Genomic DNA, 23,092 nt, shown 5'->3' on the forward strand with positions numbered 1-23,092 from the left:
TACTACTGGTGTTGTAAAAAAGAGTATCACATGCAGTAACAAAAAAATGGTGGACATCAGTGGTGGGGAAAAACAGATTTTCTGATGGGCCAAAAAGTATCAAGTGCCTCAAACAGTTCTATGCAACCTATTTTATGAAAAAGGGAGGAAAGCCCTTTTGAAGTCCATTCACAACTTGTGTCTTATGTCCAGCGGCGTAACAATAGACCCTGCAAGGGATGCCTCCGCAAGGGGCCCAGAAGCCACAGGGGGCCCCGTGGGGGGAAAGGATTGAGAGACTGACAACTAAGGGCATGGAGAGAAAACATATTCTACTCTCGTACCATTGTTATGTTGACTGCTTGTGTCTACCACACAGATAAGGAATCATACACACTTTGGAATTTGTACACTGTCCCTGCACCCTAAAGTTCGTAAAAAACATCTGTCTCACACTGCAGCAGTTCTGATGACTTCATGTACAATGTTATAAACAAAGCAGTCACATGTTGGAAAAAAGTTGTAGACCTTCCCTCAAAAGAGATTCCTAGATTCTTATCACACACAGGCTCATGACCTTATGGTGTCTAATTACTTTTACAACACAATGGAGTGGGTAAGATTGATGTCTGACTGTCGCTGCCTCTTTGAGAGCTTGTTGTCTCAGTCATACTGAGTTCAAGATCCTGTAATAACAGTATCAATCAGTGACATTCTGAATGTTTTGCCAAAGTTACAGTAAATACTATATCTTATGTTCAGCATGTCATTGTTGTTCCTCCATATAGCATGTGCTCTCATGTAGTAAAATAATATGGCTGTGTATGTATGTACAGAGCTGCGACAAGGGACTTGTCTGCTGCAAGGGGCTGGAGGAAGTAGATCTAGGGGTAGCATAGATTGCCTAACATTTCCTTTAAGTCTAAGTGTTTTTATCTGCATGGGGAAAACACATTGATCCTCAGTTTTCCTGTGCAGAAAGCGAGGGGGGTGGGGGGCCGCTTCCAAAATTTCGCAGGGGGGCCCAGTGATGACTAGTTATTCCCCTGCTTGTGTCAGTTGAGGTCAGTAGCAGGGAACCACACCAGAAATTTGTGGTGGGCCAAACAGAATTGCATTGCAATGCAAGGTAGGTATGGTGGTGCTTCTTTAGACCAGGAGGTACTGATTTGCTCTTTCCACATGAAATTAGGAACTATTGCTTTGTTTTTCAAGACCTACCTTATGTTTTAAGATGATGTTACAGTTATTTGCCATGATTGGCATGTATGCTATATAGTGTGATTTGTCTATTGTCTTTCATAGGTGATAATCTGTACAGATGGTCGGGCAAACACTGACCTGGGAGACTTGGAAAACATTACTGAAGAGTACATCTACCAGTCATCCAGGCTGTACTACAGCAATCTGGGAGATCTGGCTCTTCAGCACAGGTTGGGTATCATCTTCTGTGTGTTTTCAGTGTAGTGTAACCATCTTCATCCTGGTATAAAAGTGCAGTAGTTGATGAAGGGTATATCTTCTGGAGCTACACCTGTCCTAGGCAGCTAATAGCAACCATGATAATTATCCACACATGTGAACCTTGCTTTTCATACCACTATGAATTGTTAAAGAGGAACCGTAACAACATATAATAGAATGCTGTAAATTATTCAGGATACCCACTTTTACATTAAAGGGACACTGTAGGGGGTCGGGGGAAAATGAGTTGAACTTACCCGGGGCTTCTAACGGTCCCCCGCAGACATCCTGTGTTGGCGCAGCCACTCACCGATGCTCCGGCCCCGCCTCCGGTTCACTTCTGGAATTTCAGACTTTAAAGTCTGAAAACCACTGCGCCTGCGTTGCCGTGTCCTCGATCCCGCTGATGTCACCAAGAGCGCACAGCGCAGACCCAGTATGGTCTGTGTCTGCGCAGTACACTCCTGGTGACATCAGCGGGAGTGAGGACACAGGCGTGCAGGCGCAGTGGTTTTCTGACTTTAAAGTCAGAAATTCCAGAAGTGAACTGGAGGCGGGGCCGGAGCATCGGTGAGTGGCTGTGCCAACACAGGATGTCTGTGGGGGACTATTAGAAGCCCCAGGTAAGTTCAACTCATTTTCCCCCGACCCCCCTACAGTATCCCTTTAAATAACCTGGTTTCAGCATCAGAAACTCTTCTTATGGCTATATGATGCTGTATATTGGCATGATCCCCGCTCTCCCACTGAGACTTAGCCCCTGAGCATTCTAAGACACCAGCAATCTTTTCTACTGGCTTTAGAACTCAGTAAATGGACATTCCTCTGCCAGTACTAAAGATGTTGCCACTTGTGATAAATTCCTCCTCCTCTAAAGAGAGTCTGAAGCCAAAATTAAAATAAAAAATAGATACTTACCTAAGGAGAGGGAAGGACCTGGGTCCCAATGAGCCTTCCCGGTCTCCTCCCGGTGCCCGCATTCCCCCGCAGGCTCCTCCAATTTGGTCGTTTGACTGCTCTCTTCTGGGCTGGGGAGACTTTGGCAGCCTTTAGAAGCACTTGGGCTTCCTAAGACGGGCCGCTCCATACTGCGCATGCGCAAGCGTCCTCTCTGGTGCTCTCGCATGCGCGAGGTACAGAGCCGCCGGCCTATGGAAGCTCGAGTGCTTCCGAAGATTGCCGAAGTCTCCCGTGGTGGGAGATTCAAACCGTGGAGCCTGCGGGAGAACGAGGACAGCAGGAGGAGAACGGGAAGGCTCAATAGGACCCAGATCCTTCCCTCTCCTTAGGTAAGTATCTGTTTTTTATTTTAATATAGGCTTCAGATTCACTTTAACTCGCATTACTAAAACCAGTTTATTTTAGAACCTTCCTAATTCAGCCTTCCAAGTTGAAAGAGGCACCCCAATATGACAATAACAATTTTAAAGACAGTTTAAAAAGAACAGTAAGAGTTGGGTTACCCCCCAAAAATGGGGATTAGGCTGATGGAAGAAATAAAATTTTATTTTGCATTAAGCATTTCGCTTCCTCGGGTCAGCATACTGTATGTGCCAAAAATAACCCCAAACAGCAATACGGGCACCTCTTTAATTCAGTCTTAACCAATTATGTTATATGTTAGATACACAGTAAAATGTTTTAGAAAGAATCAGAACCTATAGTTTTTTTGTTTTTGTTATATTAAAGCATATAGATAGACTTGTAGAACTTTTTTTATGTCTTTACAGTGTGGTGGTCTCGGTGGTGACATTAGAAGGAACAGACTGCAGGCTGCCGGAACTGGGACTCCTGGCTGATAAGACAGGGGGAAAGGTATGCAGGGTGCTGAAACAGCTGAACATTTAAAGGCGAACCTCTAACAACAGATAATAGAATGCAGTCAATTATTCAGGATACCCACTTTTATGATAAATAGCCTGGTTTCAGCATAAGAAACCTTTCCTATAGTTATATATGGCTGTATATTGGTATGTAGCCACGCCCTCCCACTGATGCTTAGCCTAGGATGTTAATTATGTGGAATTCTGGGAATCCTTTCTTAGGTCATTGGGTACTCCGCATCACATGGTGCAGAGAACATGGAAGTGGGGAGCATAACAGGATTGAATGCTTTTGTTTTAATCTTATTATTTAGGGCAATCTTGATAAATTAACTCAATACTCAATAAAGGAGACATGTAAGCAAAGGGAGGAGGGAAAGGAGAGGTTGTTGGCACTGCAGCTTGGGGACAGCTGTCGCTGGAAGAACATAGGCAGGATGCACACCCACACTTTTTTCCTGCTGTTGGTGCAGGCTGCGTGCTCAGATATATGGAGGTCAGGTTTTGAAGGATTGGAGAGAGAGAAGGTCAATCGGCACTGCAGGTGCTTTATTCCAAATGCAGACACAGGTACAGTACAAAAAAATCACACGGATAAAAAATTGTTCACATACCATGAGATGGAGTGGAGTGATGCGGTGGGTGCTGGGGGAAGGTGCCTGACGGCCGTTTCGCGCTGCGATGCGCTTCAACGGAGGTTAATTTGCGGGGCTCCCTCTTGCCGAGCTTAAATACATTTACAGCTCGGCGTTCGGCGTGTCCGCGCCGTTTGGAGCCGCCCATAGCTGCCCTGATTGGTCAGAAACGCTGACGCATATGCGCTCCACCGCGAATTGCTGGGATGCCTGATGTATTTTCAGTACGGAGGCTCATGCAGACCACACTAATTAGGTGGCTGCAGATACTATTGCATCTTACAGAGCCTGACCTCCATATATCTGAGCACGCAGCCTGCACCAACAGCAGGAAAAAAAGAGTGGGTGTGCATCCTGCCTATGTTTTTCCAGCGACAGCTGTCCCCAAGCTGCAGTGCCAACTACCTCTCATTCCCCTCCTCCCTTTGCTTACATGTGGACTTCTTGTCTCTAGTTTGAGCACGCAGCATGTCTACATGCCCAGATCAAGTCTGCAATTATCGCTCAGATTCTAATGAAAGCGATACAGACAGCGACAACGAGCTGGAAGCAGCTAAAGTAACAAGCGGCAGGAGTGACGTAAAAAGTTTTTTCAAAAATTCAATATCGTCAACAAAATCTAATAAAACGGTGGGTGCTAGGGTTGCGGAAACTAACTTGGAGAGACTAAGCGAGAAGGAGGTCAAGCTATTTTGGACAGTAACCACCTTACAACAATACAAGGACGATCAGATATCAGCCAGAGGCTTTAGAAGATCCGTGGAGCCCTCTGAATATCAGGGTGACGAGGAATCAGGCATATCTAGATCACGCAGCGAGACTGCAAGATATTGTTTTGGAACGTTCAAAACAGGAACACGTTAAAACGACTAAAGAAATTGAAACTATTAAAGCACAATATCAAGGCTTGGTGGATCGATCACAGTATTTGAAAACTTTGAAACGAATAGATCGCAAACTAACCACTGTACAAGATCTCATAAAAGAACGTAAACTGCGGAAATTTCAGAGAGATAAGGAAGATTTCCATCTAAAAAAATACTTCTGCTGTTGGTGCAGGCTGCGTGCTCAGATATATGGAGGTCAGGCTCTGTAAGATGCAATAGTATCTGCAGCCACCTAATTAGCGTGGTCTGCATGAGCCTCCGTACTGACAATACGTCAGGCATCCCAGCAATCCACGGTGGAGCGCATATGCGTCCCACCGCGTTTCTGACCAATCAGGGCAGCTCCAAACGGCGCGGACACGCTGAACGCCGAGCTGTAAATGTATTTTAAGCTCGGCAAGAGGGAGCCCCGCACATTAGCCTCCTTTGAAGCGCATCGCAGCGCGAAACGGCTGTCAGGCACCTTCCCCCAGCACCCACCGCATCACCCCCCTCCATCTCATGGTATGTGAACAATTTTTTATCCGTGTGATTTTTTGTACTGTACCTGTGCCTGCATTTGGAATAAAGCACCTGCAGTGCCGATTGACCTTCTCTCTCTCCAATCCTTAAATTAAGGAGAGCTGAGCATTCCAGTAAAGAAACTATGCACAAGCAAAGGAATTAAAAAGCATTTTTACAGCCAATAATAAATATGCCCGGTAATGTTGACAAAATGATCCCATATATCAAAGAACTGTTTTATGAGTGATTTAGGCTACTACAGCCTATCTTTGTTGGACATTTGCTTTTAATTTGTAAATATTAACCAGTCCACATTTCCTTTCCTCGCTAGGTGAATATTGTGCATCCCTTGAACTTGGCCAAAGAATTCCAGTCTATCCTAGATGAAGAAATCAGTGCCACGGATGTGACAGTGAAGGTTTATCTGCCCCAGGACATGTAAGTAACCTTCTCAATGGAGAGCCAACTCAAAGCTCTAACGCGAAGTACACACGGTACAATTTTCTGTTAGATTTACCTGCCAGAATGATTTTTTCCAACATGTCCGATCTTAATTTTGATCGATTTTTCTATTGATTTTCTGATCAATTTCTGTTCACTGCTATGGAAATCAATCGGAAAATCGATCGAAATTAAGATCGGACATGTTGGAAAAAAATCGACCTGGCAGATAAATCTAACAGAAAATTGTATTGTGTTTACCTAGCATTAGAGATCCTGGAACAGCTGTTGTCCATTGCAGTTTGCTTTACTATTCCTTCTATTTCTGTTGAGTACAGAAAACAATACAAGAACTTTGACCTTCTGGTTATTGTGATCAACTAATAACTTTTTACTGAGACACAGAATGATGAAAACTCTTCTATATAATCATGATGACACATATAGGGGGTAAATGCGACACTCATTACGGTGCCACATTTTTCTGGCTACTGCTTTTTATATATTAGTGATAATTTGACCATATTTTATTGCATCCTTGTCCTTTAAAATATACTACTAAATCCGTTATTATGGCTGAGAATGTTTCAAGTAATCTGATCGTATATTAATTCTGTATACCTCTCCAATTTTTTATATTTTTTACATCTAAATTTTAAATAAAGTATAGGAATTGCCTCACAGCGCCACATTTTTGAAACTTCTTTTATTGTTGCTAAAAGATGCATGGCTACACAATTTAAAGTGACAGTTAGTCCTTTCGCATTTCAGTAGAAGCTGAAAATGAACTTAATTTGAAGGCGACAATCAACATTTTTGATTCACTGATAATTCCATTAACCAAAATAGATTTTTTATCGTCACATATGTAGCCACAGTGATATAACTTTTTTTTTAAAGGACATCTGAAGTGAAAGGTATATGAAAGCTGCCATATTTATTTCTTTTTAAACAATGCAGATTGCCTGGTTGTCCTGCTGATCCTCTGCCTTTAACACTTTAACCCTCTGGGTGATACAATTACATCGCCCAGGAGGGGGCGCAGCACTTTTTTATTTTTTATTTTTTAAATCATGTAGCGAGCCCTGGGCTCGCTACATGATAGCCGCTGCGCAGCGGCATCCCCCCACCCACTCCGATCGCCTTTGGCGATCAGAGTAAGCAGGAAATCCCGTTCAGAACGGGATTTCCTGCTTAGCTTCCCCGGTCGCCATGGCGACGGGGCGGGATGACGTCACCGACGTCATGACGTCAGAGGGAGTCCCGATCCACCCCTCAGCGCTGCCTGGCACTGATTGGCCAGGCTGCGCAAGGGATCTGGGGGGGGGGGGCTGCGCGGCACGGCGGGTAGCGGCGGATCGGCGGCGAGCGGTGGCCAAAGTGCTAGCTGCATGTAACAAAAAAAATTATGCAAATCGGCCCACCAGGGCCTGAGAAATCCTCCTGCGCGATATACCCCGAGCTCAGCTCGGGATTATCGCCCAGGAGGTTAAGCCACAGACCCTGAACAAGCATGCAGATCAGATGTTTGACTGGATATGCCGCATGTTTTTTTCAGGTGTGTGATTCAGATACTACTGATGCATGGAAGATCAGCAGCAAGCCAGGTAACTGGTATTGTTTAAAAGGGAATACATATGGCAGTCTCCATATACTCCGCACTTTAGTTTTCCTTTAAACGAAAATTATTTTCCTTCCAGGATCTCCTTGATGTCATAATTTTATACATTGAGAAATACTTTGTTATTCTCCATTCAGTGTATTCTGCTTAAAGATCCATATATCTGTTCCTATGAGCTCAATTCCCATTGGTCAGTTTCTGCTCTTCTTGGATTGTATCCAGGCACTTCCTCTATGAGGGACATACTCATCCTGTTTTGGAGAGAAAATTGGGAAGCACAACTCCTGATACTGTTCTGTCTGCAGAATTTACAGTCAATCCTGCTAAGACAAAAGGTAAGGCATTCTTCTAAGCTCTTAAATGCTAAAAAAATTGACTATTTTTCAAACTATAACTTGCTTCCGACTATAATACACACCTAGTTTTAGAGGGCAAAAATCGGGGAAAAAAATGCTAAACCTGGTGTGTCCATGGTGCAGGGGCATCTTATGAACGCCCCCCCCCCCCCCCCCCTCCTCCCAAACTGTCTCTATCTAAGCTACACTGCCCAACTACAATAACCACTGCTGCCCCCACCAACTACACTAAGCTACACTTCACTAACTCCTGATGTCCCACCCCACCAAATGCTGCACTAACCCATGCTGCCCACCAGCCACACTGACACTACACTACAACTCAAGTCAAAGATCTCACCTGATCCTGCTGCTTTGCTCTTCTCCTCCTCCGTTATGGGTCATCTTGTTGCTATATGCTCCAGTCATCCAAGAGCGCCGTCCTTCACACATCACGACCCCAGCTGCCACACTCCCCTTCCCCTTAGCCTCCATCTGCAGTAGGGATGGCAATGCTTAGGAGAACTCCTGGAGAAGCATGTGATCAGTTTGACCAGCTGATAGATTTGTAAGGTTCTGATTTGCTGGTTATTTATTTATTGTATTTATAAAGCGCCAGCATTATCATGTTTTACACCAGGAAGTCATCACAGCAAATCAGAACTTTACAAATGTATCAGCTGATCAAACTGGTCACATGCTTCTTCATGAATTCTAAGCATTACCATCTGTAGTCTGCAGCCACCACACATCCTACCGATGTACACGCGCCATCCTTCCTAGTTATGGTGTTCTTCCTAGTTACTGTTGCCCTGATACTGTGTGACCTGGTGGTGTAGGTGCGCTGCACGTAATGCATGACCCTAGAACGCGTACAGCAGCAGGATTTGTGGTGGTTGCAGATGGAAACTGTGGGGAAGAGAAGCGCGACAGCTGAGGATATGCAAGTGAAGGAGGGAGCCCTCAGAGGCGAACACAAGTAATCCAGCGCAGGAGATTTGGGCGCAGCCGGTGCCACCATAGACCGTAATAGGAATTACGGCTATAGCAGCACACAGTGAGTAACTTCGGCGCCGTCAGAAGACGGAGCCGAAGTTACATTTAAAGCATTGTAATTCGGCCACCAGCAATAGCTGGAAGCCGAATTACATCATTCCCCATCATCCACGTGGACCAAGAGGGGGAATAGTATTTACGGCGGCTGGGACTTGTGCAGCAGCAGGATAAGCCATATACCGGCTGTATCCTGCGCCGAAGTCTCCTGGCGGTCAGTTTTCTCATAAGCCTCGGAGGACCAGAGTGCACAGCAGCAAGCTTTTGGTGAAGAAAAAGTGCATCTTATATTTAGAAAAATACGGTACATCATTTTTTTGACCAAGAAGTCATTTGACGAAAAAGTGGTGTTTTAATATCACTGTTTGCAGCATTCGTAGCCGGCCTTTGATATGAGCGACCTGGAGCGGTCGCTCAGGGTGCCAGCTTCCAAGGGGGCGCCTATAGCTGGGTACCTATACTGAGGGCACCTACACCTGATTTCCTATACTGAGGGCACCTATAGCTTTACTGAGGGCTCCAACACTTGGCTACCTTTACTGAGGACTCCAACACCTGGCTACCTATACTGGAGGCACCTACACCTGGCTACCTATGGGGGGAATGGAGACCTTCAAGTGACTTCCTATACTGGGGGCACCTATGCTTGGCAACCTAAATTGAGGGTACCTACACATGAGATCCTATACTGGGGGCACCTATACCTGGCTACCTATCTATACTGAGTCTGAGGGCGTTTTGGGGGGGGGGGGGGGGGCGGCGGCGCACTGCGACTATAACATGTGGTGCAAATTGTCAGTGCTGTGCTATCATTCTAAATGGGGGGGAAGGTGGCTAACTGTCCCACTGATTGTTTTTATTAATATTCCTGAAAGGTTCGGCCCTTCATTTTTAAGTGTATTGAGGCTAATGCATGCTATTCAACCAATCGTGGTTATTAATAGTATTTTTTTCTATTATACATATGTGACGCAGAGATCTGAGCATTTGGCATGATGTGTCACAATGTCAAAAAGGTTGGGAACCACTATTCTAGGAGATATCTCAGGAGAAAAGGGGAATTGCATATGGGCCTGTGTGTATTTATACGTGCGTGCGTGTGTGTATATGCACGTGGCAAGAGGATGAAGGGGGGGGCACAAAAATCAGGTTTCATTCAGGGCGCTGTGAAACCTAAGGCCGGCCCTGGCAGCATTGCCAATCTAAATCCAGACTTGGACATTCCAACAGTGTGCATGCACTTATGTGCATGCAATTTCAGTGAAACTGCTTGCAGGTGAAGAAAATTGAATGTCTTATTACTACAGCACCTGCGAAGAGGTGGGCTATATTAGGCAGCAAACGGCTAGTCAGTTCTTGAAAGTGATGTGTCAAAACCATGAAAAATGGGCAAGTATAAGGCTCTAAAGAATTTTGAAAGAGGCTGAATTGTGATGGCTAGGTGGCTGGGTCAAAGCATTTCTAATATGGGTGGTGTTACAGGGTGTTAGTGGTATGCAGTAGTTAGCACAAAGCTGGGCAAACTATTACACGCTGGCAACGTCCTGACGAAGAGTCATGTGACTCCCTGTTGCCATGGAGATGACGCTGGACTCGGAGCTGGTGAGTTTTAAGTTCCTCGCTTGCCACCCGCTCACGACTCTGCGGGGAGGCAGGGGAGAATTGAAAGAATGCAGCACAGGACGCAAAAAGTTTGCCCAGCCATGAGTTAGTACCTACTAATGCTGGGTACACACGTTATGATTTTCCATACGATAGATGCATCTGATTGATAAATTCCCTCATGTCCGATATTACTCTCAATCGATTCTGCGCTCGATTTCTCATAGAAGTGAATGGGAAAAGATAAGAAAAACGAGCAAAGATAAGAGAATCGAGTGCAGAGTCAAGCAGAAGAAACGATCGGGTGGGAAAATCGTACGGAAAATGTGTACCCAGCATAAGAGTGGCCCAAAGAAACACAACTGGTGATTCATGGGTACACAAGGTTTACCAATCTGCGAGAGGAGCATTATCTAGCCCATGTGGGCTGACCCTAGGCCAGAAATACAAATTACTTCAAAATCCAGTGCTAGCCATGAGATAGGTGTCTAAATAATCAATGCAGTGCAGCTTCCTGTATATGGGGCTGCATAGCCACAGACCAATCGGAGTGCTTGTTCTGACCCCACCACCAAGCACCTACAATGTAGGCCACGGAGTAATTGCAGAAGTCTGATAAATGCATTTTCTTTGGCCCCTCCGAATCACAGATTTCAGTCCAATCCATGAAAACTACATCTTGCAATCTACAGGGCTTCAAGGATCTACTGCTAATATCTTTATGCGAGATACCAGAGGATACAATCACAGGTCTTGTAAAGTTCATACCTTAAAGTGAACCTGAGGTGACCTAAACAGAAAAGACTGATACTCTCACCTAAGAAGAGGGAATGCTCTGGATCCCGTAGAGCTTCCTGGTCCTTTCTCCATCTCCTGATGCAAAGTTTGTTTTTAGGTCGCTTCAGGTTTGCTTTAATGCATGAGAGTTGTTTTGGTGGTGTTAGGGTGAAACTACAAAATTTTAGGCAGGTGTTTTAATGTTTTGTCTAATCAGTGTTCCATATCCATATATAAACTTAAGAATCGACTTACCTGACGGTACACGGGTACCTCCGTCTGTGTAGATCTGGCTATACACATACATATATATACAGCTATACATGCTGGTGCACCTGGTGCAGTGAGAGCTGAATTCTGCAGAATCTTTTATACGTCTGGTCTTTGTTGTATACTAGTCAGGCCTGGATTTACATCACCTAGGAGCCTATAGGCACAAATGTTTAGGCGCCCTAGACTTCATTCACCTTCCTTGAACCTCCACCCCCCACCCCGCCGAACCGCTCCACAGGTGTACTGACTTGTCCTCTTTTTTTACTTCTACTGTCTGACGTAGGTAGCCACAGGTGTCCCTTAGTATTAGGTAGCCAGCATAACCTATTATCTATGCTCCGCTCAGGACTCTGCATAGGGAAGGAAGGAGAGCGGCTCTAGGGAGGGAAGTAAGCCACCTCTCCATCATTAGACGCCTGTAGGCATGCGCCTACAGTGCCTTATGGAAAATCTGTCCCTGATACTAGTTATTGCTTATGTTCTGCATTTGTTGTTCATTTGACTATATGTGCCCCTTTGTGGCGCTCTCATGGAGTAGAGCAGTGTTTCTCAACATTTTATTAGTGTGTACCCCTTTTAAAACTGTGTACTCATCGAGTACCCCCTAGCATAGTAAACATGATCACAAGTACCCCTTGACAAATATATATTTAATTGTAGTACATGATAATTGGTGCTAAACAATGTGCAAACATTTATTATTGCTTTTAATTAGCTAAAATGCTAATTTGGTGTTTAAATAATTATAATTTTCTAAATCTCTAAATTTGTTATTCTTGGTTAAGTATATCAAGCCCGAGTACCCCCTGGACCCATCAGAAGTACCCCCTGGGGTACGCGTACCGCATGTTGAGAACCTAGGGAGTAGAGGAGGACTGCGATTACTGGTATGAAAAGAGCACAGCTCCAAACCTCTGAGCTGTTCAAGAATCATAATTATTGTTATACTTTGTGGTACTCTACTTCTATAAACATGGTAAATAAAAAAGAACATGGTGTTCTAAAACAATCAATATAAAGCTATAAAACTATCATAATTACATTGTAATGAAACTGTGAATGGTATTTAGGCTTGCCTGTTGTCAGAATCAAACCTGCATTTCGCAGAGAATTCTATTGATGGTTCGTGTCATTGTTTTGCTGATAACAGAGGTGTTGCGGCACTCCCAGCTCCCAGTACAAGTGCAGCTGATGTTTACCCTCCCGGATGGAAGGAGCAGAGCGCGAGTCATCAGCCAGAAGAGGCCGGTCACCAATGACAGGTACAACTGTCAAGAAAGCCTTCACTGTAGCTTAAGTATGATGGTCCAGATCCATGCACTTCCCCGAAGTATAAAACCCTCAAAATGACAAGAAGTTGTGGTGAAAAATTCAGTATATGCTTCAATCATTATCCAATGCCACTGGCTAAAAAAATTAATACATACAGTATCCGTCACCGGCGTGGATTGGCTTATGCCAGATAAGTGTGCTTTCTGGTTACTTGAGTCTTAAAGGGACTCCGAGCTCTACTTAAAAAGTAAAATAGTACTCACCGGGGGCTTTCTTTAGTCCAGCGCTGGTCAGGAGGTCCCACGACGGCGTCCTGGCTCCTCTCCTAGGCCCCACTCCGGAATGGCTGGACGGCGGCAGCCCGGGCGACACTCGGCTGAGTGTCGGGCTCCTTCTTCCGCGTATGACGCGGCTGACGTCACACGCCGGCCGCCTCGCGTCATCACAGCGGCCGGCGTGGCAGTACGGCGCATGCGCGATTTAAAGCGCGCATGCGCCGTACTGCCACGCCGGCCGCCGTGATGATGCGAGGCGGCCGGCGTGTGACGTCATACGCGGAAGAAGGAGCCCGACACTCAGCCGAGTGTCGCCCGGGCTGCCGCCATCCAGCCATTCCGGAGCGGGGCCTAGGAGAGGAGCCAGGACGCCGTCGTGGGACCTCCCGACCAGCGCTGGACTAAAGAAAGCCCCCGGTGAGTACTATTTTACTTTTTAAGTAGAGCTCGGAGTCCCTTTAATGTAAAGTCCTAGCTAATACAGTACTATTCCCCACTCTATATACATACCATGAACTGTGTAACCTGTTAAAATACAGAAATTGAAAGTATATAAGCATTGGGGGAGCCTTGGAGCCCAGTCTTTTTCCACAACGGAGCCTACAAACAGCCTAAGACGTTGGTCTTCACCACTGTGAGTACTGCTGTTGATTTGTGCTGGTTGGTTGAGACTGTTGGTTAGTTGAGTTCTGGATAACCGGGACTCTACTGTACATGTCCATCTGTAGACTTGTAACAGGCAGCAGGTTTTTTCACAGCAGAGTCTGCTGCCAGGTTTGCTTTCAGCACTGGGGAGGGAGATCAGCAGGCTATTGGATTAACCTCCCAGTCTCTCCAACCACTCCCCCGATGCCACCATTTCCATGGTGATATGTGAATTTTCCCATGGTGATTGGTACATTTATGCTTGCACATATTGATCACATTTGTTATAGGTAGAGAGTCATGGTGGCCACATTGTCATAGAACCACAACTACAGGCCATAGGTTCATCATGAGGGGAGGTAAAGGAGGTGTATATATTGGGGGTCCCCAGCAAGATTTCCCTGGGGGCACCATGATTTCTAGCTATACCCCTGAAGACAGGCTTTCACTATAGCAATTAGTTTTGGTCTTTTTTAACAGAGTAGACATTAGATTTTATTAAAAAACACTAACTAACCTACCTAACAAACCTGACAGATTGCTTTTATCCTAAAGCAAGGCTGGAGATGGCATATAAACATCTGTAAACACTGGCGACAATCATCTCCTATCTTCATGACCAGACTGATTTGGGGCACTCAGGATTTGAAGACAATGGAGTTAGGATTTGTATGGCAATAGATGTTGATGTGCTAGTTTGGAGATGCAGTACTTCATATTTAGCCATATTTCCAAAACTTCTGGCCTGATCTTATGTTCTCTTTCTAGTGTTGCTGCTCTGGAATCCATTAACCTGAGTGTCCTACAGACCCACAGTGTGCAGTTCTGTGGCCGCCTTGCCATGGAAGGACATGTGAATGAGGCCAGCAAAGTTGCCTTAGAGCTGAAGGAGCTCATAGACGAAGTCATGTAAGTACGGCTTTAGTGAACCTGTCACAAAGCATGAGCAACTAAGCAATACTGAAGGCAATATGTAGCTCTCGTCCCTGCTGTTGCTTGCAATAATGTTATGATCAGTTTTATAAGGCACCAAAATATTACGCAGCGCTAGACAGTAAAAACGACCAGAGACATCGACAATAAACGGGGTGACATACAGCATTAGCTTATTCAAGAATACAAGGGAACAGGATCATGCAATCATGGTGATCATGGAAACCAAGTAGTTCAAGCCCACCAATGGGATGGATGTTCAATAATGAGATTGTGTGATCAAGTACGATACGGGGGAAGACGACTCTGCCAAAGGCTTACAATCTAGAGGGAAGGGGTAGGGACATACTAGGTAAGGGACCACTGCATGGTTGCTCAGCAGGTATAATTAGGGCATTAGTGCGGGAGGGTAGGCCAATGTGAACAGGTACGTTTTGAATGCTTACTTGAAGGTGTTGAAGGACAGGGCAAGCCTAATGGGTATAGGAAGGAAGTTCCAGAGAGTGGAGGCAGCTCTAAAGAAGTCTTGGAGTCGGGAATGGGTATGCTCAGGCATATGTTGTTGGAGGATTGGAGTGGGCAGCGGTCAGGTGTGTATATGTGGAGGAGTTCAGAAATGTAGGTCAAGCAAGCCTTGTGGATGGATTTGTAGGCTAGTTTCCTTCATGCTTGCACTGTTTTTTGACTTCTTAGGAGAAATGAAAAGTACCAGGACCAGGGAGTTGTGTATGAAGACTGGGAGAATTCCATGGCCCCCATCTATGAAGATCTTCAGGCCTATGTACAGGTGAGTATTACATAGACACTAAAAGTTAACTCTACTAACTGAAAACCTGAGCAATGGAAAATGAACAAATTATTAAAAATACATAAAAGATGTTGGATTAGCATGTACAATTGTAATTTTTCCTTAGAGACTTGTACATGATGTGAGCATTGCCAAGCAGTAGGACTAGATCTATCCTTTGTGTCCTCTTGGCCAACTTTCTTCTGCCATCCATCCTCCCCCCTTAAGTGCACATTTTCCTCTTGCAAACATACATGGGGTGCTCTGTATGCCAGTCCCTAATTTCACTCTGCAGCCCACCATGAGCGACAGTCACACCTATTCCATGTGTATCCCCCATTCCACATACAGCTCCCTTGTCCATTACTGCCTTGTCTTACATGTAGCAGCCTACCTTCTTACATGACTATCCTCCTCCCCCCTTTTACAGCAGCTTTCATAAGCCATGACCTAGAGATGGCCTTTGTAAAAATTCAGTCTTCAGCAACAGGCCTAACATCCCACTGAGTTCAATGATGCTCACTGACACCAACATTGTGAAAGAAAACGAAGACCTGCAAACTGCTTTATGCTATGTTAAGCCTCTGAAATGTATGTGTTTTTTAGCTGTTAGTGTTAGCTGTTAGTGCTCACAGATATGACGCATCAGACTGGTAATAGTTAAAGAACAACTATCAAAGAAATCGTCCTTATGTAAATCCCACATACCTATAGAACTTTTAGCCATCAACAATAAAAACCTTTTCAGAAGTCTCTCATCACAGCCTGTGTGAAAAAAATGCCTTGTTTGTAACAGTTTGTGTCGGCATCGGGCTAGAGCTATACCATGTAGCTAGGTCCCACTTCTCTGTCACTATTCATAGAGGAATGATTTACTATTTGTTTATGCCCTGCTTACACACACTCTGCTCTTTCACAGATCATATGAGAACAGATGATGGATTTTTTTTAGATACGGGGAAGGATCTGAAGGGAAGGACCTGTACTTTTTCCTTACTTGGATGCTTACCCTCCCCCTCCCCATTCAGAATGAGCAATTACTGGCTGTAAACGGTTTACTTTAGACTGTGAGGCAGAGACAGAGAGAGACAGGAACACACGGAGCTGCAGCTGATGAGTTATTTACACACATTTGAAGCTATATTTCTGCTTTCTATCATTTTGAACAGATTCCAGGCACCTTATTACAGCCAGTGAAGATTGTTTCTGTATGCTGGATGTGCTGGACACAGTCCTCCATAGTAATGCCCACAGTGAAAACTGTTCTCTGTAAATGTCATATTTTCTTCACATAAAACATCATGAAAAAAAGCCTTTGTATTGCTATTTGGTAGTAATTACTGGAAATATACCGTACGTGCCATTTAGAATTTTAGTTGACTTTGATAGTTGTCCTATTTGCACAACAGAATTTTAATTATTATTTTTTTTTTGCATGTGTTTAGAGAGATTCATCAAGGACTAACACTGTGGATACCGCCTCAGAGACTCCGGTAGTGAAAGTAAGTAGATTTGTGGATTGTCTTAAAGTAAACTTGAGGTAAGGAAACTCACTTCAGATTTGAAATTTAACCACTTCACCACTGAGGGGTTTTCCCTTAAAAACCAGAGCAATTTTCACATTTTATGCTCCTCCCATTCATGTACCAGTAACTTTATTGATACATATCACAGCTAAATAATATACTGTATATACACATTACTCTTTATACCACCAAAATTGTTGTGTTCTTTGGGTGGTACTTTTTGCTTATAATTATTTATTTATATGCATTTTAAAGGGAGTAAGAAGAAAAAAAAATATTTTTTCTTAGTTTTCAGCTATTATCAGAATCATTTATTTTGCCAAGTACAAACGAAGGAGGGGGGTTGGGTGGTTGTACTCGGAATTGGTTTTGGCTCATACAGGTTCTGGAAGGATTGGGGGGGGGGAAATAGTCTCCGAAAGCTAATAATAATGGTTTTAAAATAAAACGTGCTACTATAGATAAAAATCCCACATTTCATTTACCCATTTATCCTGGTTATTACAATATTTAAATTGTTTCCCTTGTACAATGTATGGCGAGAATATTATACTCGGATATAAAGGTCTATTTTTTCCGTTTTGTGTTTCATTATATTTTATAATACAAGCCCTTATTTGCAAAAATAACAGTAATATACCCTCATGAAATACATATTTAAAAAGCTATTAAAAAGAGTCCCTAAGGTAACCATTTATGTTTTTGTTTTTTAATGCTGTCACTTTTTTTTTCACAAGTGTTTTATTTTGATGGGTAGGGGGTGAAGAAGGGGTTAATAGCTAATGGGGAATTTATTTTTTAAAATTTGTTTTAATGTATTTAACATGTACTTTTACTTTTTGGCCACTAGATGTCCCCACACTACCCTGTGTACTGAACAGTACACAGGAATTAATGTGCATGTGTGTGTTTTTACATTTATTTTGTGAATCATTCACTACGGGCACTTTGATTGGCTTTGGGAATACGTGTCCTTTTCACCGATCAGTACTCAGCCGCGGTGCTCACGGGCATGTGTGCACTTACCGCATGTAAATAGTACAAAAATATGTGTTTCCTCTGGTTGTGAAGTGAAGTCCAAAGGGGCATTGATACATGATGGAGCTGTGGGGAAGAGGTTAAAAGACAACTGTAAAGAGAGGGATATGGAGGCTGCCATATTTATTTTCTTTTCAGCAATACTAGTTGCCTAGCTGTCCTGCTGATCCTTTGCCTCTAATACTTTTAGACATAGACCCTGAACAAGATCTGACAAGATTAGCTGCATGCTTGTTTCTGGTGGTAGTCAGACAACTGCAGCTAAATAGATCAGCAGGGCTGCCAGGCAACTGGTATTGTTTAAAAGGAAATAAATCTTGCAGGCTCCATATTCTTCTAGCTACATTTGTCCTTTAAGTAGAGGAAAGGTTCTGGAGGGTATAGAGCCTTCCCATTCCTCCATCCTTATCATTGCAGCCCTGTCCCTCGCTGTTGCTATTCAACTTGCTTTTTCGAATAGCTGTTTGGAAGTAGTTCCAGGGACAAGCACGACCTTACTACCTTTCCTCTACTTAGGTAAGCATCAAACCTGAAGTGTGTTTCCTGCAGTTCCTATACTCTGGCTACCGTTACTGGGGTGGAACTCTGGCTACCTATACTAACGGAGGAGACTCTAGCTACCTATGCTGGGGGTTTTTTGGCCACCTATACTGGTGAAGACATAAGGCATCCTATACTAGGGGAACATAAGACTACCTGTACTAGTGGGAATCTGGCTGCCTAATGGTGGTGGCACTAAGGGTACCTAACGGGGGGGGGGGCATGGTTTCCATAGGCCAAGGCTACCTGTACTGGAGTGGGGAGGGACATAAGGCTAACTATGCTGTGGGGCTGGGGAGGGGGCTGCTTAATACTGGATGCACATCTGCTACCTATACTGGGGCAGGCAGAATTCTCGGGGGGGGGGGGGGGGCAGGAGCACACAGGGGGCAGGAGCACACTTTGGCAACTCTGCCTCTAATGCTGGAGAACCTTGTTCCAGTCCTGCCTAGATGACGAGATCCTTTACAGACACTGTACAGTTATGTTGCTTTTCCTCTTTATAATGTGACCTAAATGTCATCAAATTCTTTTTATTCCAGTCATTTTCAGATGAAATGGCCAAAATGATATTTCACATGAAGCGAGCCAAGAACCGAGTGCTGAACAGACTGAAGCCACAAACAGCCTAAAGAACAATATCCCTTCCATTATTTGCCAAGCCCCTGCCTGTCTCAGGGATCTGCAGCACGTCTGGCTCTAAACCAGAGCGCTGCATGTACTTCTCTGGTGATAACTAGAGTCACATCTATGCTATCTACATTGTATGACTTATTCATTCCTCTCTGAACAGCTCCATCTAGTGGGGAAAGTAAGTTTGTTGTAGACATTAAAGTGAATCAGAGATGGTACACTAGGCATATTTATCATTACCCGGGGCTTCCTCCAGCCCCATGAGCAGCGCTGAGTCTCTCGCCGTCCTCCACGACCCCTCCGTTAAGCCATTTTGACTCCCAGTAATCCTGGCAGTTGCGGCCTTGTGTGCATGCGCAGCCTGGCCACACACACGTCTCATCGCGCTCCTGTCCCCTGGAGCATTCTGCGCCTGCACAGTACGATCCACGGGACGGCAGTGCGGGGGCTCATGCACGGCTGAGCCGCGCATGTGCAGAAGACCTCGACTGGCGGCGACTGACCACATTACCGGAAGATGTAGCGCCAGAACAGAGGGGGCGAGGAGGATGGCGAGGGACTCAGCGCTGCTCTTGGTGCTGGAGGAAACCACGGGTAAGTATAAATTAAGCCTAGAGTACCATCTCTGGTTCACTTTAAGGCTAGGTTTCCACTACTGCGATTACGGTCTGACTCACCGCACACAAAGGCGGATACGACTTGACAGCCTATTGAAGTCAATAGGGAGCATGCAAATTCGTGTGCGGGGAAAAATCTGACGGCATGCAGCATAATCTCACGCCACCCGTCCGATCCCATAGCCATGCATGGTTAGAGGGATTCGGCTGCAAGACACTTCCCAGCTGTGCCGGTATCGCATCTCACAAGCCGCATGCCGAGCACAGTGGAAACCTAGCCTAAGAGGAATGTACTGTTTCATATCTTTATTTTATTTCTAAGTATGAGGAAAAGCAAATGCGCCTCATGAGAAGTTTTTTTGCTTAATTTTACTTGTGTGGACTCACTATATTATCTTCATTCAAACAAAGACAAAGGTGATTTAAATTAACACAAAAAAAATGTACAAAATATTGATTTTGAAAGGAAATTGCATATGTTAATTTATTTACAAAGAAAAACTAAAGTATATCCCAGGCTCTGAGGGCTCGTTCACACTAGGGGCGTTTTTGGCCTTTTTTAAAGTGCAGGCGATTCTGAAAATCGCCCACAAAACGCTTGTGCAATGAATCTCTATGAGAAAGTTCATATCAGCGCAGTTCGTGCACTGTGCGTTCACCAAAGCGGTTCCTGTATCATTTTGGGGCGTTTTTGCTATAATGGAAGGTATAGGAAGAGCGCTAAACGCTCACAAAAGCGCTTTATGCGGTGATTGCGTTCGTGTTTTTTAGAATAAATGCATTGTATTTATTATTTTCCGGGTCAAAGAGTTCACTTCCTGACTTGTGTCAGGGAATGAATTACAAAACCACTCTGGAAAAGTGCTTAGAAAAGCGCAACGCGCAGTGGAGCGCCGGGAGGGGGGAAAAAAGCGTGAAAAACGCAAAATGCGTGCATTTGCATTTTGGATTTTAGGTGTGAATGAGGCCTAAAACCTGGTTTTGCTGCAAAAACAACCTCAGGTAGACATTTCTTAAAGGTGTCTATGGTCAGGTTCACACTGCGACACGAATGCAAAAATGGCATGGTAAGCGCATCTGCTCATGATGCGCTGGCGTAGGTGCTGCATGTTTCACATGCCTGCTGTTTTGCTTCTGCTCTGTTCGCGTTGCCAACCGTCTAGAAACCGGTAGGAGCCTGACAGAAGCATGGGGCTCTCTGACTGTAAAAAAAAAAAAACAACAACAGGAGTCCTATCTAGCAACAGAGAGGATTCCCGTGGCCTTTTTTGCAAACCAATTGGTTGCCCCATGCTTCTACTGGGCTGCGATCTGCTTCGGACTGAATGGCCGACGTCAGCGGCGGCAGAACCAAAACCATCAGACAGGTGAGTCAGCGAATCAATAACACAGAATGCTTCGCCATGCGATTTTGTCTTTATCTGCAGTATGTTAGTCAGTCTGCATCACCTGATGTTCATGTTATTATTGCATTACAATTATTTGTAATAGGAGTTTTAATCTTATACATAAACATAGTACTAACAAAGTTGCCAGAGTGCATGGCAAAGTGCACTAAACAGTTTCCATCATTAGCATGGCTCACAATTCAGTTACCCGACTACCACAACTTAGGCACACATTTTCCAGAAGGCCAGTTAAAGGGGTCGATTTCTGCCATCAATATATGGCCGATTTGACGGCTCTGATCGAAGCAGCTAGAAATCGATAAAGCAGGAAGCCTAATTGATCGACTGATTTGCTCGATCGGTCCAGACGGAAAATCAAGGTCGATCGCCTGCTGGCAGCAGATCGATGGCCCATAGCGTTGCATTGGATCGAATGATGCAATAATGCATATTGATCGATTTTCAATAGATTTAATTCTGAAATCTATTGGAAATCCATTCCTGGCGTGTGGCACACAGATAGTTTCCTGTCACATTCCACCTGACAGGAATCTATCTGATTTTTGTATCTGCAGCAAATCTATATGGGTACCTTAACTCAGCACTGAGTTTTGGGGGTTTTGCAGGGTGCTGTGGCTCTGTAGGGAATCCACACAAACAAGTAGAATTACAAATAGAGATGGTCAATGAGACATTAATTATTCCATCTTGCAGCAGATTTAATGCAAATTTTATGCGGCTTGGATTTAGGCCAATCGAAATCAGCAGGAAGTTCTTTTTATTTGCATAATTCCAAACTACATGCAACTTGCTAATAATTCAGATCACATGTTCACATCACATGGTGCAGACTGACCAGTGACTTGCTGAATCTTAAAGTGAACCCGAGGTGAGCGTGATATGAAGGCTTCCATATTTATTTCCTGTTAAACAATACCAGTTGCCCGGCAGCCCTGATGGTCTATTTGGCTGCAGTGGTGTCTAAATTACACCAGAAACAAGCATGCAGCTAATCTTGTCAATCTGACAATGTCAGAAACACCTAACCTGCTGCATGCTTGTTCAGGGGCTATGGCTGAAAGTATTACAGGCTGAGGATCAGCATGATAGTCAGGCAACTATATTGGAAATAAATATGGCAGCCTCTATATCACTCTCACCTTGGGTCCACTTTAAATAGCAGCCCACTATAGGTGGCTGGCCCTCTGAGTGGGAGGGGCTTACTGTGCTTTACCTCCCTAACAGGAATGAATTTAGGCCCGGTTCACACTTGCACTTAAAAATGGTCCGTCCGCAGAATGTAACGGACCGTATACTGTACAAACGGAACGGATGCGAACTGATCCAATGTTAACCTATGGAACCGTTCACATGCGTCCGTTTGAATGGATCTGGTTCGTCCATTCAACTGAACGGACCGCAACTTTCTTGCAGGACCAACTTTTCCGGACCGCTGAGCCAAGTGGACTGGAAACGTAAGCCGGAGCCCTGCATTGGGAACAATGAGAAAACGAAACGCTTCTTCACACTAGTGAAGAAATGGATCATTCTAAGGGACAGTGGGGGGAGGGTCTGTGACTGTGGGGACGCTCCATTGGAGGTGGGGGGGGGATGTGGGGAAGCTCCACTGGGGGTGGGTGTTCTGGGGGGGATGTGGGGACGTTAAACTGCAGCTGATCAGGTGGGTGAGGGAGGGTTTCTTACCCAGGCTTCCGTCTCTTCCCCTTGCGTCCCACATCACGTCATGTGACTACCTCGCTTCCTCCTTTCGGGTTGAAGGTTACGTAACGCAATGTGGTATGCAAGAGGAAGAGACGGAAGCCTTGGTAAGAAACCCTCCCCCGCCCGCTCAGCAGACCGGAGTGGCAACAGAGTGAAAACGAATCCGATCGACCGGTGATCAAATCCTTGTGCCAGTGTGGACCAAGCCTACGGATCCGGTGAAGTGGAGACCGGATCCGTTTGGCTTAAAAATACCAGTGTGAACCGGGCCTTACGTTACCTCTCCTGAAAGAAAAGTTATTCCGGTAATAAGCTATGATGG

The 23,092-nt window shown here is 44.8% G+C and overlaps 1 protein-coding gene across 1 annotated transcript in view; it reads left to right on the forward strand.

Annotated features, from left to right (window-relative positions):
- The window catches only part of LOC137521637 (circularly permutated Ras protein 1-like), a 123,266-nt gene extending 100,626 nt beyond the window's left edge, over positions 1–22,640 (forward strand). The window contains exons 24-32 of the mRNA XM_068241147.1: positions 1,285–1,412; positions 3,174–3,258; positions 5,624–5,730; positions 7,577–7,689; positions 12,545–12,656; positions 14,355–14,495; positions 15,213–15,306; positions 16,752–16,808; positions 18,953–22,640. Coding sequence (XP_068097248.1) covers positions 1,285–1,412; positions 3,174–3,258; positions 5,624–5,730; positions 7,577–7,689; positions 12,545–12,656; positions 14,355–14,495; positions 15,213–15,306; positions 16,752–16,808; positions 18,953–19,042 — 927 coding nt within the window. The 3' untranslated portion in view covers positions 19,043–22,640. The remainder of the gene's footprint in view (positions 1–1,284; positions 1,413–3,173; positions 3,259–5,623; positions 5,731–7,576; positions 7,690–12,544; positions 12,657–14,354; positions 14,496–15,212; positions 15,307–16,751; positions 16,809–18,952) is intronic.
- Positions 22,641–23,092: the final 452 nt, after the last annotated feature.

This window comes from Hyperolius riggenbachi, chromosome 6, assembly GCF_040937935.1.
Source record: "Hyperolius riggenbachi isolate aHypRig1 chromosome 6, aHypRig1.pri, whole genome shotgun sequence".
Lineage (NCBI taxonomy): Eukaryota > Metazoa > Chordata > Amphibia > Anura > Hyperoliidae > Hyperolius > Hyperolius riggenbachi.